Source organism: Lepisosteus platostomus, chromosome 4, assembly GCF_059453375.1.
Source record: "Lepisosteus platostomus isolate fLepPlt1 chromosome 4, fLepPlt1.hap1, whole genome shotgun sequence".
Lineage (NCBI taxonomy): Eukaryota > Metazoa > Chordata > Actinopteri > Semionotiformes > Lepisosteidae > Lepisosteus > Lepisosteus platostomus.
Window position 1 is genome coordinate 11,601,584 of NC_142614.1, and position 16,349 is coordinate 11,617,932.

Below are 16,349 nucleotides of genomic sequence, written 5' to 3' on the forward strand. Positions count from 1 at the left end.
AAAGTACAGCCCCCCCCCCCCCCTTCCCTCCCACCTGCACCAGCAGCCCCACTGCACAGCTGATCATGTAGAGAAGAGGGGAATGCCATCACCATTTAAACTGGTATTTGTGCTCCATGAGGTGCCAGCTGTACCCTCTGCGGTTGGGGAAAAGGGGAGAGAGCTTTGCTTAGCTAAGAGCAGGAAATGACTCTCAGAAGGCATTCTTTGTTAGCATTACTGAGCTTGGCTTTCCTATCAGCCTGTGCACAGAAATCGGACTTGAGTGAGATGAGTGGAGATCACTCAGTTCATCCAGTGATATAGTACTATTACTGCTCCAAAATGATAGCTTTCAACACCAAAGGTCCGACTGCATTAATTCTGTTGACCAGATGAAACGTGTAACTGGCTAGCCAATCACAAGAATTGCCCCTTGTGTGGACAGAGTCTTGGGCTGAATTCTGGTTACATATGGACTTTCTCTCCCTCTCTTGGCTTGGCATCTTAGATTAAAGTTTATTTTTCAGACCGACAAAGGTGGTTACAATCACACAGTTAATTTTGTTTTCAGATAGGTTTCAACTGAGAGGCATTCTGACTTCTGAAGTCCAGAGCTTTAAAAGATCAGATCAGAGCTGGTGAATGGTTGTGTTTCCGGGAAGCGCAGTGTCCTTCTCCGCCCTGCAGTTCCTTATTGGTTGGTCATCTTTTGAATGATTGATTGCGACCCGCAGCAAGGATCCTGATCCAGCTGTGACGGTCTGCAGAAAAAGAAATGCCGACAACTGGCCATCTGTTATTTAAAGTACTAAAATGGACTCCCTTCCCTAGTCCTTAACACAAAACCCTAAAGTGTTGGATTTATTGTTTGTTGGCTTGACCACACATTAGTAGAAATCTTTAATAGCACTTCATGCTTAATGTAATTATATTCCTTGCTGCTCCATCCTCATGCTCCTAAAAGGATACAACCACCACGGAAAGAGTTCAAAGAGTTACAAGCTAATTCTTAGTCTGAAATACACCTCATCTGGACAGTCCAAGGAACACACATTTATCTTGTCTTCCAGTAAGGAAACTGTAAGCAGGATCACTGAGGCTTGAAAACAGGAGGTACATCTTTCCAATGTCAGCCAAGGAGAGCTGAGCATCTGGAACAAATGACCTACCAGTGTCATTCAGTGTGGAGGCAGAATCCAAAGTCACAAAGACACAAGCGAGAGAGATGCAGATGTCTGTAAAGCAATTACAAAGAGTATAGAATGCAGTGTTGCTCTGCAAGCTTTATGTTGGATTAACTGTACTTTTTCCTTCTCTACGTACAATATGGCATATTTTAATTACTGCCTAGATTTAAAAAAACATTTCATAATGAATTAAAACCAGTACTCATTAAAAGCATAATACTAAAAATTTAAAAGCTTAAAGTATGTAATAAAACATCATTTCTAAAATATGACTGACACATGGGATTCCAATGCAGTAGTAATGGAAAATAAATGCAATGAAATAGGTATATATTGGAATATTATTGGAACCTACACAAACATGCATGTGGTGAAGAAAGTATTTTTATCCTTCTTTGGGTAAGAGCTGTGGCAGACACAAAATAATGGTAGCTGCTTCAAAGCACCTTCTCCTTTCAGCCTTTGATTTTGTTCTCTGAGATGCAGGCTCTTAACTGGGAACATGTTAAAGTAAAACCACGTGAACATAGAAATCATGATGACAGTTGAAACAGGTAATACTAACAGTAAGAGCTGATGCTTTTGAAATCAAAGGCCTCTTCTGGCTTCACATCCTTCTCTCTGCTCTTAAAGGAGTTACTGAACCTCTACAAATTTTGAAAAAGCCACTAACAGCTCTCTTAACCACAGGCTAGCAGATCCATCCCACTTACACATAGAGCAGAACCTGCCCGTGTGCTTTTCAGGGTTGAAACTGAAGCAACAGATGACTAGTCACTGTCCCACCCCTGTTTCCTGCAGCTGTCAAGAAGCATTAATCCACAGTTTTAAACAGACGTCCAAGAATGTACTGTAGACCAGTGGTAGCCTGGTGACAAATAATGCCTGTGATTTTTCTTCTAAATGTGCCGCAATAAGCGTCCGAGAGTTTACAGCTGTCATCACAAGCCAGTTCAAGGACATATTCTCCCCCCTCCCCACCTAAAACATGTCATGAACTCCTGCAAGAACCCAACAAGTTTCTGGAGAAGCTGTTCTGCAGAAAGCTGGGAAGTACCCTGGCCTTCCCTGGCAGGGCTCCGATAGTTGTTTTACTAGCCAAGAAATCCCAGTTAGAGGTGGCTAGTAGCCTCCAGCCGGGCTCGGACTGACAGTGGCTGCGTTCTAGAGTTCAACCTCTGCTCTGAGAAAGACCTCCTTGACCTCCAAGGTAGCCTGGGACACCTTTATCTTGATGCCATCCACAGTGCAGCCAGCGTTATAAACCTGACAAGGAGTACAGGTGCCTATGCATTGGTCCTATTTAGGGGATTATGTAGTAAAAGAAAATCTCCAGGACAAACAGAACAGCAAAAGTTTGGTTTAGCTAGGGGTGTGCTTGCCCCATAGAATCATTTACTTACTGTTTCTCATGGCACTAGAGCTGTGTCTACATACTTGGACAATATATAGAGTTTTATAAAACTCTCATGACTGTTTTCCATTTCCATCTGAAATCGTTCTCTCCTAGCACTGTTTTCTAAGAGTGCCAAAAGCATCTGCTTATTGGGCCACTCCTAGTTGTTTTTCTATTTTAAGGTAAAACCAAAAATATCTTAATGCTTTTTTTTAGGTTTTAATGGATCATGAGAGTTAAATAAGGCTAACAGCATTTACACTGGGTTGTGGTGGTGATGTTTGTGGCCCAACACGTCCTGCTCATAAAGAAAGAACAGAAGGCCAGCCTCTTGTTCTCTAGAAATAAATCATCTGTGCTACAGCAGCTCAGATCAGGCAATAACAAGAGCCAGTCTGAAGTGCATTAAGGAATGAAAAACATGAAGGAGTACATTGATAGACTGCACACAGGGACATCGTAAGATTATTTGATGAGATTCAATCTGAGGTAAGCATTGAAAGGCTTCAGAGGTCATGTGGAAAGCTAGTGGCAATGTTTTGGGAATGTAAGAAAGATAACCACAATATGAAAAAGTGAAGAAATAAGTTAATAGCAGTTCTTAATTCTGGTGTTCCCAGGTTGAGTTTTTGTGGCCCCAACATCTGTTATACTATTATACAATTATACTATTATACAACTGAAATGAATTATTATAATTATTATACAACTGAACGCTTAGCTCTTGGACCATTTCGCTCAATATGGTGCTAGTTGAGCAATTCTGAAGCTGGTATTTCGGCCTCCTCTCTTAAGTGTGAAGACTTCCTTTATTATTTTCAAAACAAAACAGTTACACCCAGGGATCAGAAAGAAGAAATTATTCTGATTTGACTTTGCACCTAATTGGGCCAGTTTAGCTTGTTGGCTAAAAGCACTTGCATGTTTCAAACGATGCTGAATTTCATTATCATTATCTGCTTTCTTTGGCAGATATTGCTCAAAGCATTGGAGCATTGGTGTTCTGCATTCTTCAGTTATGAACCTCAATCAAATTTTGGTCTTCTCGTAAATCGTAAATCCAATTGTCTCACACATCTCAGCAAATATGTTTACAATTGTCTGGAGATGCCATTCTGTCCAGGTACATATTGCAGCATCTTCAATATACTGGATTTTGGTGACAGAAGCCAGGGTGATTTTAAGTTAGGACTGGAAGTTATTAGAGATAATTAATAATTCACTGTACAGTATGTTCAGTCAGTCAGCTTCATCCCAGCAAGGAGGCAGTTAAATAGACTGTGACATTCAGAAATATTAAAAATAGAACTGGAGTGATGGCATACAACCTTTTTGTTTGACTCCTATCTGAACTTCTGGACTTCAAATGACTGTAATTGGTCCACGGGTTTAACTGCACACATCAACATTCCTCAGCTTTCTTCATGATGGAGTTAATCCACAATTCAGGGAGGTCTTTAAAGAAGTGCTTTATAAGTGGCAAATACCTTTGTCAGATCAAAGTAAAGAGCTTGCTGCCTGTCTCAGCAATTTTCCTGTAATGTACGAACTCCAAGAGGGTTTGAAACCACATGGGAATTCTGGCTGATGATTTTTATGAAATTGGTGCAGAATAATTCTTGTAATGATTTTCCCATGATGGACTGCAGAGAGATTGCTCTGTAATTTTGTTTCTGAAGATCAGATGAACATTTTCATCACACCAATCCTGCTATAAAGTCTAAGACACAGGCACTGGAGATTTTTCTTCATGTCTTCTCTGGTGATATGAACACTATTCTTCAGTTTTTGGTTAAGGCTTGAGAGTTTTTCCCTGATATACTCTTAATTTTTTTTCCTTTGCTGAGTCTTTGGGAGCCTGTTTTAGTAATCATAACGGAACAGTGACGGATTATTAGTTACTTCTGTGCTTTGTGTATTCTTATTACAATTCGTTAGAAATTGAAGAAATAATAGGATTCATATACGTCAAGGTGGTGCAATTGAGATCCTAGGTTCAATTCCAGACCTAGGGTGCTGTCTGCATGGAGTTTGGATGTTCTCCTCGTGTTCACATGGGTTTCCTCTGGGTGCTTCAATTTCCTCCCATAGTCCAAAAACATACCGGAAGGTTAATTGGGTTGTGTGAAAACTGTCCCTAGTGGGAGTATGTGTCTGCCTAGGGATAGACTGGTGTCCTGTCCAGGATGTACCCCGTCTTGTGCCCCTTTCTTGCTGAAAACCTCTGACTCCCCCTGACCCTGATTTGGATGAAGTGGTTAGAAAATGTATGGATGGAATATGACTCATTTTTGCCTCATAAACATGTCGGAGGCGTCTATTTTTAATAATTACAATTTATAATTACTTTGCAATCCACAATTTTTGAGTAGACAGAAACCTTGAAAAGATTCCAAGTAATCTTTGTTTTGGTTATTGAAAGATTTGCTTAAGTACTGTAAGTGGATATTTAACTAGACAGCAAACCAGCTGATATGGGTATCCTGACCACCATAATTAAGAACTAAATGAATCCTTTTTAAATGCCCATAATTGAGCAGAGGTACCATTACAAATAGATCATAAGGTCCCCCTTATAGGGTAATAATGACTTAATGAAACATACCTTTAGTCATCTAGACAGTGTGAGGAAGCAATAAACCAGACTAACAGAATGTTCAGTTACTGTATGCACTACAGTTACAAGCACAGAATTTAAACTGATAGAATTGAATTCCCAAATGCACAGACATACTGTAACCTTTCTTGTCACTATACCATAGAAAGAACATTTGTGTTCTTGAAATAAGGAGTGCAATTAAATGAGTTCCTGGTCTGAGAGGGATGTCATGTACTGGCAGATTAAGGTAACTGAATCTTTTCTACTCAAAACAGAGCAGGCTGTGTGCGGATTTGATTCAAGTGATCAAAATCAATCAAAACGTTGATGTAGCGGATGTCTTCAACATCAAAAATGAAAGGAGCCAAGCACACAACTGGTTCCTGAAACAGAGGACATTTACACAAAGAGTTGTGGAGGTCTGGAACTAAGACTTTAGCCAATTCAACACTTTAACACTTTAGCTTTTAAAGTTGACTCCATTAGGCCATTTCTGTCTGCACCATTCCAGAAAGTTGCTGCATCCAGCTCCTTAATTATTTTGATCATCAGTAGGACCAGTATCTGGTTGTAAAAACATTCTGGAAAGGAGTGGATTGAAGAGTCACAGTGTGAGCAGCCTTACATTAAGATATGTCTTGATGGGATTCTAATTAGCCGGTTTGTGTAAATGCTTCTGCATAATTGCTCAACTGCACTTCAAAGCTGTACTTTGACCACTGATCTTCTCTGCTTTAGAGTCTTTTTTCAACACCTTTCTAGCCATTACGAATGCATACTACAGCTAACTGGATGACTAATGGGAGTTGTGAGCATAGAGCATTTTTATTTTAGTCTATTAGATGACAGCCATATCCAAATATATTTAATAAAAAACTCTGGGAGATCAAGACTTTGAATGCATAGCATTCCCTGTGAGGAAGTTAAACTCCCAGCAGAAACCAAAAAAGAAAAAAAGTCCTTAGGGCCTCTTCTCATGAGTAACCTTTCTTATGTTCTTGGGTTCTTAGAAGGTGTGCTCAAACTTAGAAAAGTAAAGGACCCAAGCCATCAGTTCACAAATCGTAATTCAGACAGTACCTGTGAAATATCGTTTTCAACCAGTTCATTAATTACTTTTGCTTTTGCTTTTGTTAGAACGAAAAGGAAGAGGAAATGAGTACCAATGTGTACATGGACTTGGTAAGTTAAATTTACAATACTATATTCCCAACTTGAGTGTTTGCCCGTGTAATGCTGTGTAGCCATTCAATCTGTTCAGTAATGTATATTTTCTGTCCCCTTAAACAATTGTATCTAAAAGATAATGTAACATGAAAATCCAGTTGTACTGTACATTCAGTATTTTCTGATAGAAGCAAATCAAAAACCTGTCTGACATTCAGTCAGAAATTCAAACATTGATTTTGCAAATATACTGTGCATATTGTAAAATATGTACAATAGAACTTGTTACACCATAACTTATACTTATATAGTTCTAAAATGTATAATTATTCAAGATTCAAAGATTTATGAATAAGCCTTAATTAAAGGGAGAATTTTACCTGGCCATCCATAGTATGGGGCATTTTTAAGGAGATAGATTGTGGTTTTGTGAAAGACGAAGGGCAGGATTAACTCTGTCAACACAGAGATGGGAACACTGTTGAATATATACCCAGGTCCAGCACGCTGCAGGATTATCTCCTGTTCTATTACAGTTTAGTTTTAAATCTGTACTTTAAGAGATTTTAAACCATCCTTAAATGCAAGGAAATCTCTTTAGCAATAAAACTACACTTGAGGCTGCTGCTATACTATTAATAATATAGTAGATCTCCAAAGACTATTGTCCATGCACAGTTGTCTAGACTTCTTAGTTTTGTGTTTAATCTTGTCTTTAATAGACATGTCATTCCATCAAATTAAGATAAAAACCTGTAGATTTAAAAATGAACTTGATTTCTGTTGTAAGAGCTGAAGTCTTGGTCCACTTGCATGAAATACCATGTCTTAAAGTTCACTATATTTTTCTACTCTTGATCCTTGAGTTCACAGGTGAGCTCATTCCAGCTACTCTTCTCCAGTAGTTTCATAGGAAGGTCTCAGAATTAAACATCTAGAAAGCAGCAATCTATTAATTAATTGTAAGCAGATGATTCATATCACATTCATTTTTAATAACTAAGATAATTGAATTACATAATTGAGAACTGAGTTAAAATGAAGACAGGAATACCATAGGACCAATGTTAGGGTTTAGTCTTATCAGAGGTTAAGGTTGATTATATTTTGTGCTCCATGCTCTTAAAAACTGACTGTAACAAATGGCCCAATCCTGTGTAGAAACATTAACCTGAAATAAACTGAAACCCCTGACAGAATGGCAAAATCTAAGCCCAATATTTGTCTTGGCATTTTGCTTGGCTGGTTCCTAGCAGCTGAGACCCACCATCTTGTTCTGCGCCGGGAATGTGCAGTTGTTGAGTGAGCTGGAGTTCTCAAACAATCCAGGCCTTTTGTTGTCTTTTCCTCCTGCTCTTGAAAGACCTGGAGTGACTACAGGCTGTCTTGGAATCCGGCGGAGCACGACAATATCCAGGTCCTGAGGCTGCCAGCAGGGAAGGTGTGGCTTCCAGACATCGTGCTCATTAACAAGTGAGTTAATGATTCAACCCCCCACCCCCACCCCCCCATCACCCGGGTTTTCTAATTATCCTTTAAGAGCGTCTATCTTAACTTTAAGGTTAAGGTTTTTCAGCCCAAATGGAGCATGTAACTGTAAGTATTCCACAGACAGGAAAAATAAACAAATTAATTTATTTATGCAGACTGAGCTCAAGATTTTACTGCCGTCTGCCGCAGTACTGAAATGAACCACAAATAATTGTGAAAAATGGTTGGAATTTCGCAGAGCTCTTTGGAGGAAAGGTTACACTTCAACCTCACCCATTGGTATCGAGCCCATATCTTTCATTTTTTCTACATTGCTGTAAATATCAGTAAAACAGAAAATGTTTTTAAATGTTATTAAACTAAGCAGGAGAATAATTTGTAATGAATGTATCTGTGTTTTGTCAGAAAAGGTTGTATAACCTGAAATAATAAGTAAAACTGTACACCTTCGTTTTCACTTCGTCAAAAACACAAATCAATAATTCAATTTTATCCCCAGTGCGACACACCCGGGGGCAAAGTACTGTAACAGGGTGCTCTAAAATAGGTGGAACTCAGAAAAAGAGATACACAAACATGGCTGCAAAGGTAAAATACCGCACCATATTTACAGTGAGGTATACAGTGCCTTGCGAAAGTATTCGGCCCCCTTGAACTTTTCAACCTTTTGCCACATTTCAGGCTTCAAACATAAAGATATAATTTTTTTATTTTATGTGAAGAATCACCAACAAGTGGGACACAATTGTGAAGTGGAACGAAATCTATTGGATTTTTGAAACTTTTTTAACTAATAAAAAAATGAAAAGTGGGGCGTGCAAAATTATTCGGCCCCCTTGCGTTAATACTTTGTAGAGCCACCTTTTGCTGCGATTACAGCTGCAAGTCGCTTGGGGTATGTCTCTATCAGTTTTGCACATCGAGAGACTGAAATTCTTGCCCATTCTTCCTTGCAAAACAGCTCGAGCTCAGTGAGGTTGGATGGAGAGCATTTGTGAACAGCAGTTTTCAGCTCTTTCCACAGATTCTCGATTGGATTCAGGTCTGGACTTTGACTTGGCCATTCAAACACCTGGATACGTTTATTTGTGAACCATTCCTTTGTAGATTTTGCTGTATGTTTGGGATCATTGTCTTGTTGGAAGATAAATCTCCGTCCCAGTTTCAGGTCTTTTGCAGACTCCAACAGGTTTTCATCCAGAATGGTCCTGTATTTGGCTGCATCCATCTTCCCCTCAATTTTAACCATCTTCCCTGTCCCTGCTGAAGAAAAGCAGGCCCAAACCATGATGCTGCCACCACCATGTTTGACAGTGGGGATGGTGTGTTGAGGGTGATGAGCTGTGTTGCTTTTACGCCAAACATATCGTTTTGCATTGTGGCCAAAAAGTTCGATTTTGGTTTCATCTGACCAGAGCACCTTCTTCCACATGTTTGGGGTGTCTCCCAGGTGGCTTGTGGCAAACTTTAGACGAGACTTTTTATGGATATCTTTGAGAAATGGCTTTCTTCTTGCCACTCTTCCATAAAGGCCAGATTTGTGCAGTGTAAGACTGATTGTTGTCCTATGGACAGACTCTTCCACCTCAGCTGTAGTTCTCTGCAGTTCATCCAGAGTGATCATGGGCCTCTTGGCTGCATCTCTGATCAGTCTTCTCCTTGTCTGAGCTGAAAGTTTAGAGGGACGGCCAGGTCTTGGTAGATTTGCAGTGGTCTGATACTCCTTCCATTTCAAGATGATCGCTTGCACAGTGCTCCTTGGGATGTTTGAAGCTTGGGAAATCTTTTTGTATCCAAATCCGGCTTTAAACTTCTCCACAACAGTATTACGGACCTGCCTGGTGTGTTCCTTGGTCTTCATGATGCTCTCTGCGCTTTCAACAGAACCTTGAGACTATCACAGAGCAGGTGCATTTATACAGAGACTTGATTACACACAGGTGGATTCTATTTATCACCATCAGTCATTTAGGACAACATTGGATCATTCAGAGATCCTCGCTGAACTTCTGGAGTGAGTTTGCTGCACTGAAAGTAAAGGGGCCGAATAATTTTGCACGCCCCACTTTTCATTTTTTTATTAGTTAAAAAAGTTTCAAAAATCCAATAGATTTCGTTCCACTTCACAATTGTGTCCCACTTGTTGGTGATTCTTCACATAAAATAAAAAATTTATATCTTTATGTTTGAAGCCTGAAATGTGGCAAAAGGTTGAAAAGTTCAAGGGGGCCGAATACTTTCGCAAGGCACTGTAATTATCAAAACACACAACAAAAGCCTAAGCAGCTTTTTGAACTGAGCTCTTACTATGCTTCCTTCACTTGGTCAGGTGACTGAGGGTGGCAGGTCATGACCCACAGCTTTCTGGAAAACGTAGTTCAGACAAGAGCTGCCATCTAGTCTGAGCTCCCATTCATACCACACAAGCCAATATAACAATGGGTTCCCTTCTCAGCTTGGCTTTACTGCTAGAACTGTTGTAGCAGATGAGAATCTGTACATTCGGTCCTCCAACATGTCCTTCATGCCTTCTTCCATGCTGCGAGTTCCACAGTGCCTTTCAGGAAAGCAGCACCAACTGGAGGGGTGGAGAATCTCTCCCTGTGAGTTTCTTGATGAAAGGCAGGTCCCAGGAATTATTGTGGTCCTCAAAACAGAAAGAACTCTTGTGTTTATCTAAGGATTTTCATGATCTGGAATGCCTGGTTTCCTCTGGTATACTGTATGTTCCAGCTAGGATATGTATTTCTGAATTATTTCTATAACTGTTTCTGGTTCAATTCTACAAGTTGTGTGAAAGTCACAATTTTAAAAGAATCCTTTAATGTCCACCTGTCTTGAAACATGGCTTTGGAAAACTTGGTATGTGGTTATTAAGATATCTGCTTTCCATAAAATCTCCAGATATACCTGCATATTCCTAAATTGCTTATATGGTCTTATAATTTACTGTTAAAACCCTTGAACTGCCTTGTCTAACAGAGACAATAATGAGGAGAGCAAATACAAGATTTCTAAATCTTGAACAGTATTGATAAAAGCTTGCCAAAGGGGACTTCAAGCACAGTGATCCCCAAACCAGTGGGCATTAGTCCATGGAAGTGGATGTAACACTGAGAACAGGAAGCACTTCTTTATACATAGGACTGTGGGAGTGTAGAACAAGCTACCCAGCAATGTTGTTGAAGCCGATACTTCTTTCAAGAAATGGCTGGATGAGATCCTGGGATCAAATAACTAACCAAATGGGACAGATAGGCTGAAAGGTGTCCTCTTATTTAATTAATATCTCCCACCTGTTGAACCCGTCTCCTCCAAGGCACCTGCGTCATTCACTTACAGGTAAAACAACCCACTGTGGAAGACTTTTTTTTAGTTTTGTTTGCTAATGGGAGAAGAGAGAAATCTTTCAAACCCACAGAGGATAGGTTTGGCTCTGTGAGCTGTTCAGTACGTTCTGTTTTTGTAATGTCGGTGTCATTACCGTTCAAGGCCCCAGTCATAATGCTATTTACACAATTGACTTTCAGTAAGGTGAAATAGATTCAGCACAACTGAGGAAATTGATCTGCAGGAATCTGGAAAATTTCCCAGTAGTATGGATCATTTCTAATTACATTGGTCACTATTAAATGAAGTTACAGATTGTCTATTATGCAACTGCATGTGGGATAAATAAGTTTGTGTATCTGAGATAGAAACATGCATTAATTACATTTTTTAAGCTTTTATTGTCAGGGGAAGTTTCTGTGAATTATTCAACTGCAGAAAAACATTGTTTCAGCTAGCTCTCATATTTTGAATTGGACTATCTTGTTTGTTTTCAATGTGGTGGTTGTCAAGTGCTCAAAATGAAGAGGAAGTTTTTCCTTGTACCTGGAACCCCCTTGTTTTGTAAATAGATGTTCCTCTTGTTGAGAGAACGATGAAGATATCCTTTTAAAAACCCTATTCCAGTCTCCAGAACAATGACCAATGATTACTTTCTAGAAAAGTGTTTCTAAGGTATTTTTGTATCAGAAACTAGCTTCTTAAGGATCTGGTCATTCATTGCAAGGTAGTAATGATGATCATTTCCATTTATCTACACAATTCCTTCTAGAACTTCTTTAGAAAAAGTACTGAAATAACTTGGATAAGAGTCTATTCCTATCCCCTTGTTATAATAGCAATCCTAAATTAGTTCAGGTGTAACCAATCGCCTTTAAAAATAGCACACCAAGTTAATTGGTCTCCACCTGTGGTCAATTGTAGTGATTTGCATGAATTCAGGAAAAGGTCAGCAGTTCCTCTAGGTTGGGAGGTGCAGATAAAAGCAAATGAATCAACAAATGAGCATCAAGGAGCTTTCAAAAGAACTCTTGGACAAAATTGCAGAAAGACACAGGTCAGGTAATGGGTATGAAAAATACTTAAATGCCTTGAATATGAATTGAAGTATGGTCAAGATAATAATTAAGGAGAGGAAGGTGTATTGCACCTCCCAAGATATTGCCTAAATCGATGCTGAATAACCAAACAAGAAGGACACTCATCAGAGAGGCTACCAAGAGGCCAATGGCAACTTTGAAAGAGTTACAGGCTTATATGACCAAGATTCGTCAAGCTGTGCATGTGACTATCCCAAGCACTCCACAGATTTGGCCTGTATTCAGGCTAGGAAAAAAGAGAAAGGAAAAGGAAAAGTCAATTTAAAAACACAAGAAACTTTTAATGAAACAGTTCATGGTAAATAAAGTATGGGAACAACATATTGCAGAGTGTGTGATGGACTGGGATGAGGTCACATCACTTGGACTGCAGCCATGTGTCCAACCACACCAAGCTTGACGTTATCCCAGAATCCCCCCATCACTCTGCAGATCAACCACGTGCTAATTAAAACAACACGGCTAATGATTTTAAAACTGATCCATTTAAGGACCAAGCTTTTTCGCAAGTCATATATTCAGGAAAACGTCCTTTTCCAGTTGATCTCTGTCATGACCGCCCCTGTTGATATTCTTCTCATTTCTGCAGCAATGACGGTGTCTTTGACGTGTCTCTGAGAGTACACGTTCAGGCGTACAGTGATGGCAGAGTGACCTGGAGCCCCCCTGCTCTGTATAAAAGCTCCTGTGGAATCAAGGTGAGCACTGATGTTTTACTCACGAATCCTTGCTTTGTAATGAAACGTTTTTCCATCCATCCTTGTTCTAACCACTTCCTCCAATCCAGGGCCGTGGGGGAGCCAGAGTCTTTCCCTGCAAGCAATGAGCGCAAGACAGGACACACCCTGGACAGAATGCTAATCCATTACAGGGCACACACACGCACACCAGGGCCAGTTTTCTCAGAAGTCAGTTAACCCACTAGCATGTCATTGGATTGAGAGAGGAAACCTGAGCTCCTGGAGGAAACCCCATAACCCTAGACACAGATAGCACCCCACTTTGAAAATTCAACCCAGGATTCCAGTACTATGAGGCAGCGATATTAATCACTGAGCCATCCTTAAATGTTATTAATCATTGGTAATATTTTGTTTCAAGTGTTATTGTCTATTGAATGTCCACTTAATTTTGACTTATGAGCTCTTTTAATACTCTGCTCACCTGTCAAGGCCGTATATCACCTGACAATACTGTCAGATGGCCAATTAATAAAAGTCTGTCCTATGGGTGGATACAATCTGTAGTCTGTTTTCCTGCTATAGTCCAACAAATCCTTTCCATTCCAAAACAAGACAACCAAAGCAAAACCTAACTCCATTGTAGAGTTCTCACTATACTTTAGAAAACTTTCTCCTAACTATAAATAGGGCAAAACTAATTCCAAACCTCACGCCCCCCCCCCCTCCAATTATAATAACTGTTTAAATAGAACTTTTTAAGTCCCCTATCTTTGTGTCTTTCTTTCCAGATCTTTTGTTTATTATGTGGCTGTCAATCTACATCAATCTCCATAGTACCCTTGTTTCACCCATCAGTATTGCCCTGACAGCTGAAAGAACCCTGGTCAATAAAAACCCACACAAACCCACATCATTCATCCAATTACTATGCCTTGCAAATGTATCCAAACCCTTGTATAGTTTTAACACATTGTGAAACGCAACAGCCTTACAGCATGCAGTCTTGACATGGTGTTGTACAGTAGCTACTGTATGTAAATAGCTAAGATCAAAGGAAAATTGAAATTTATAAATTGATACGTATTCAAACATTTGCTGTGGTAAACCTGAAGTATTTTAGACACACAAAATTACATCAATGAGTCACAAGATTAATTTAATCTGCCTGTGTCCAGTAATAGTGGTTCTCTTTGATTTCAGAATAAACGTAGCTACTGTACTTCTGTTAGGTTCCTCTTTTAGGTAGATTTTTAAGCCAAGATTCAAGGATGAAGACCAAGGAGCTTTCAAAACAACTTGGGGATAATGCTGTATAAAGCACTGATGTTTAATTCAATTAATAAGTGGAAGGCTCCCAGACACTGCATAGACCTACTGTTCCTCCAAAGCAGACAGACAAGGACGGAAGCTGATTAGAGACACCGCCTACCGTGAAGTTACGGAGTTCAGTGGCCAAGAAAGGAGGAAATGTCCTATGAGTCAACAATATCCTTGTTAACCCACAAAGGGCTTTGCAAAACTAATAACAAAAACTCAAGTGGGGTTTGTAACAAAGTCTTTAAGTGATTCTGCAAACATGTGGCAATAGGTTTTCACATCGTCAGACAAGACAGAAGGGGACATTTTTTGTCTTAATGCAAACTGTTACATCTGACACAAACTCTGGTTTAGTCACCTCACTCTTTCTCCTTCACTTTTCCCCCGTTTGATGGTACCAACTACTGTATTGTATCTCCAAACATCAGGACCTCACCGTTCCTCATTACCTGTCTACCATGCAGAGTTTGTGTGTGAATTGAGGAATCCCAATCATCATCAATGAATGACATGGCTCAGACTGAAGCTCTTATCTGCTATATAATTCTGGGCATGTACAGTACTTTTCAGTGCATTTTGTACAATCTAGGAGAATTCACTGCTGAATCACATGTAATAAAAACACATCATGGTACTCTATAGAAAACCAGAACATAGCATTACTACTGGAGGAATAAACGATGGGCAAAGACCAGATCATCTGCTCGATTAATACTACATACTCCAAATAACAAAACAGTCCATTCTCTTTTACTCTTGTACTCTACTACCGGTCCACTATTAGAAGATAATGTGTCACAATCTTGCACCCTGTTTGCTTATATGTGTCATATACACCCAGTGCTATATTTGAATCAATAATGACCCTTTCCCACGGCAGGTGACATTCTTCCCCTTCGACTGGCAGAACTGCACCATGGTGTTTCGCTCCTACACCTACGACGCCTCCGAGATCGACCTGCAGTACGCGCTGGACAAGGAGGGCAAAGAGATTCATGAGATCATCATGGACGAGAGTTTCAGCGGTGGGGGACCACTCCATATGCCTCCAAACCTTTTCAGTCTGAATTGTTTCTTTTTAATCCTTAGGACTTTCGTATGAGTAACTTCTGCAGTATTTAGACTCATCCACTAACTATAGCATAGTCAAAAGGCGCACCTGGCTCAGACGATGATAACATGTACTCACGAGTGTTTGAGACTTACGAAATGAACTGGTTCAATATTTATTCGAGTTCAGTGCATTAATATGCACTGGTTAGCAGACTTTGACTTAAAGAATCCCAGAGCAGTGAAGCACCAGGACAGTAGAAGCAAAAGAAAACGCTAGTCAGCTAAAATAGCACATGTTAAATTTGTATAACAGAACTGGAAAAGTGGGAATTGTGGACTGAGTGGCTAGTGAAAGGTGCCGCTGTGCTCATGTAAGAGATGAGTGGGGGTCTTGTTCACAACCCTAAATCACGTTTTTTCTAAACTCTGTCCTTAAGAAAGGTTTACTGAAGTACCCCTTAAAACGAATATGAATATTTTTTAAAAACATGACATTAAATGTTATACCCATGGGAAAATTAGATGAATACTGTGAACATTTTGAGCATCCATGGCAAAACATACATGGCAGTTTTATATGTTTTCCCCATAGCCATCCTCTCATTCTCCATCCTCATGTCTTCCTTCTTCTTGGTCTCAGAGAACGGAGAGTGGCAGATCCGTTACAAGCCTTCCCGAAAGAACGTGGGGCCTGATCTCTACGAAGACATCACCTTCTACCTCATCATCGAGAGGAAGCCCCTCATCTACGTCCTCAACATAGTCATTCCTTGCATCCTCATCACCATCATCGCCATTTTCAACTTCTACCTCCCTCCTGACGCAGGTACTCTCTCGCACTCCTACCACCTGTGTCTGAAAGAGAGAACTTGCAAAAAGCAGCTCGTACAGCCCTGAGATAAAGAGCCTTCTTTTTCCGGGGAATCATGTGACTCTTGTCCCTGATGTAGGGCATCGTATGGAAAATGAAAATCTTTTCCCAATGGACAGACACTTTTAGCTTGTTTAGCTTGTCTAGATGATGCTTTAGAGACCAAATGTTAG

At 39.9% G+C, this 16,349-nt stretch overlaps 1 protein-coding gene across 2 annotated transcripts in view; it reads left to right on the forward strand.

Moving 5' to 3' along the window:
- chrnb1 (cholinergic receptor, nicotinic, beta 1 (muscle)) overlaps nucleotides 1-16,349 on the forward strand; it is a 34,331-nt gene that overhangs the window by 6,724 nt on the left and 11,258 nt on the right. For both annotated transcript variants that reach the window (XM_088628450.1, XM_088628451.1), the window contains exons 3-7: nucleotides 6,302-6,346; nucleotides 7,695-7,804; nucleotides 12,842-12,950; nucleotides 15,133-15,277; nucleotides 15,946-16,131. In XM_088628450.1, coding sequence (XP_088484576.1) covers nucleotides 6,302-6,346; nucleotides 7,695-7,804; nucleotides 12,842-12,950; nucleotides 15,133-15,277; nucleotides 15,946-16,131 — 595 coding nt within the window. The remainder of the gene's footprint in view (nucleotides 1-6,301; nucleotides 6,347-7,694; nucleotides 7,805-12,841; nucleotides 12,951-15,132; nucleotides 15,278-15,945; nucleotides 16,132-16,349) is intronic.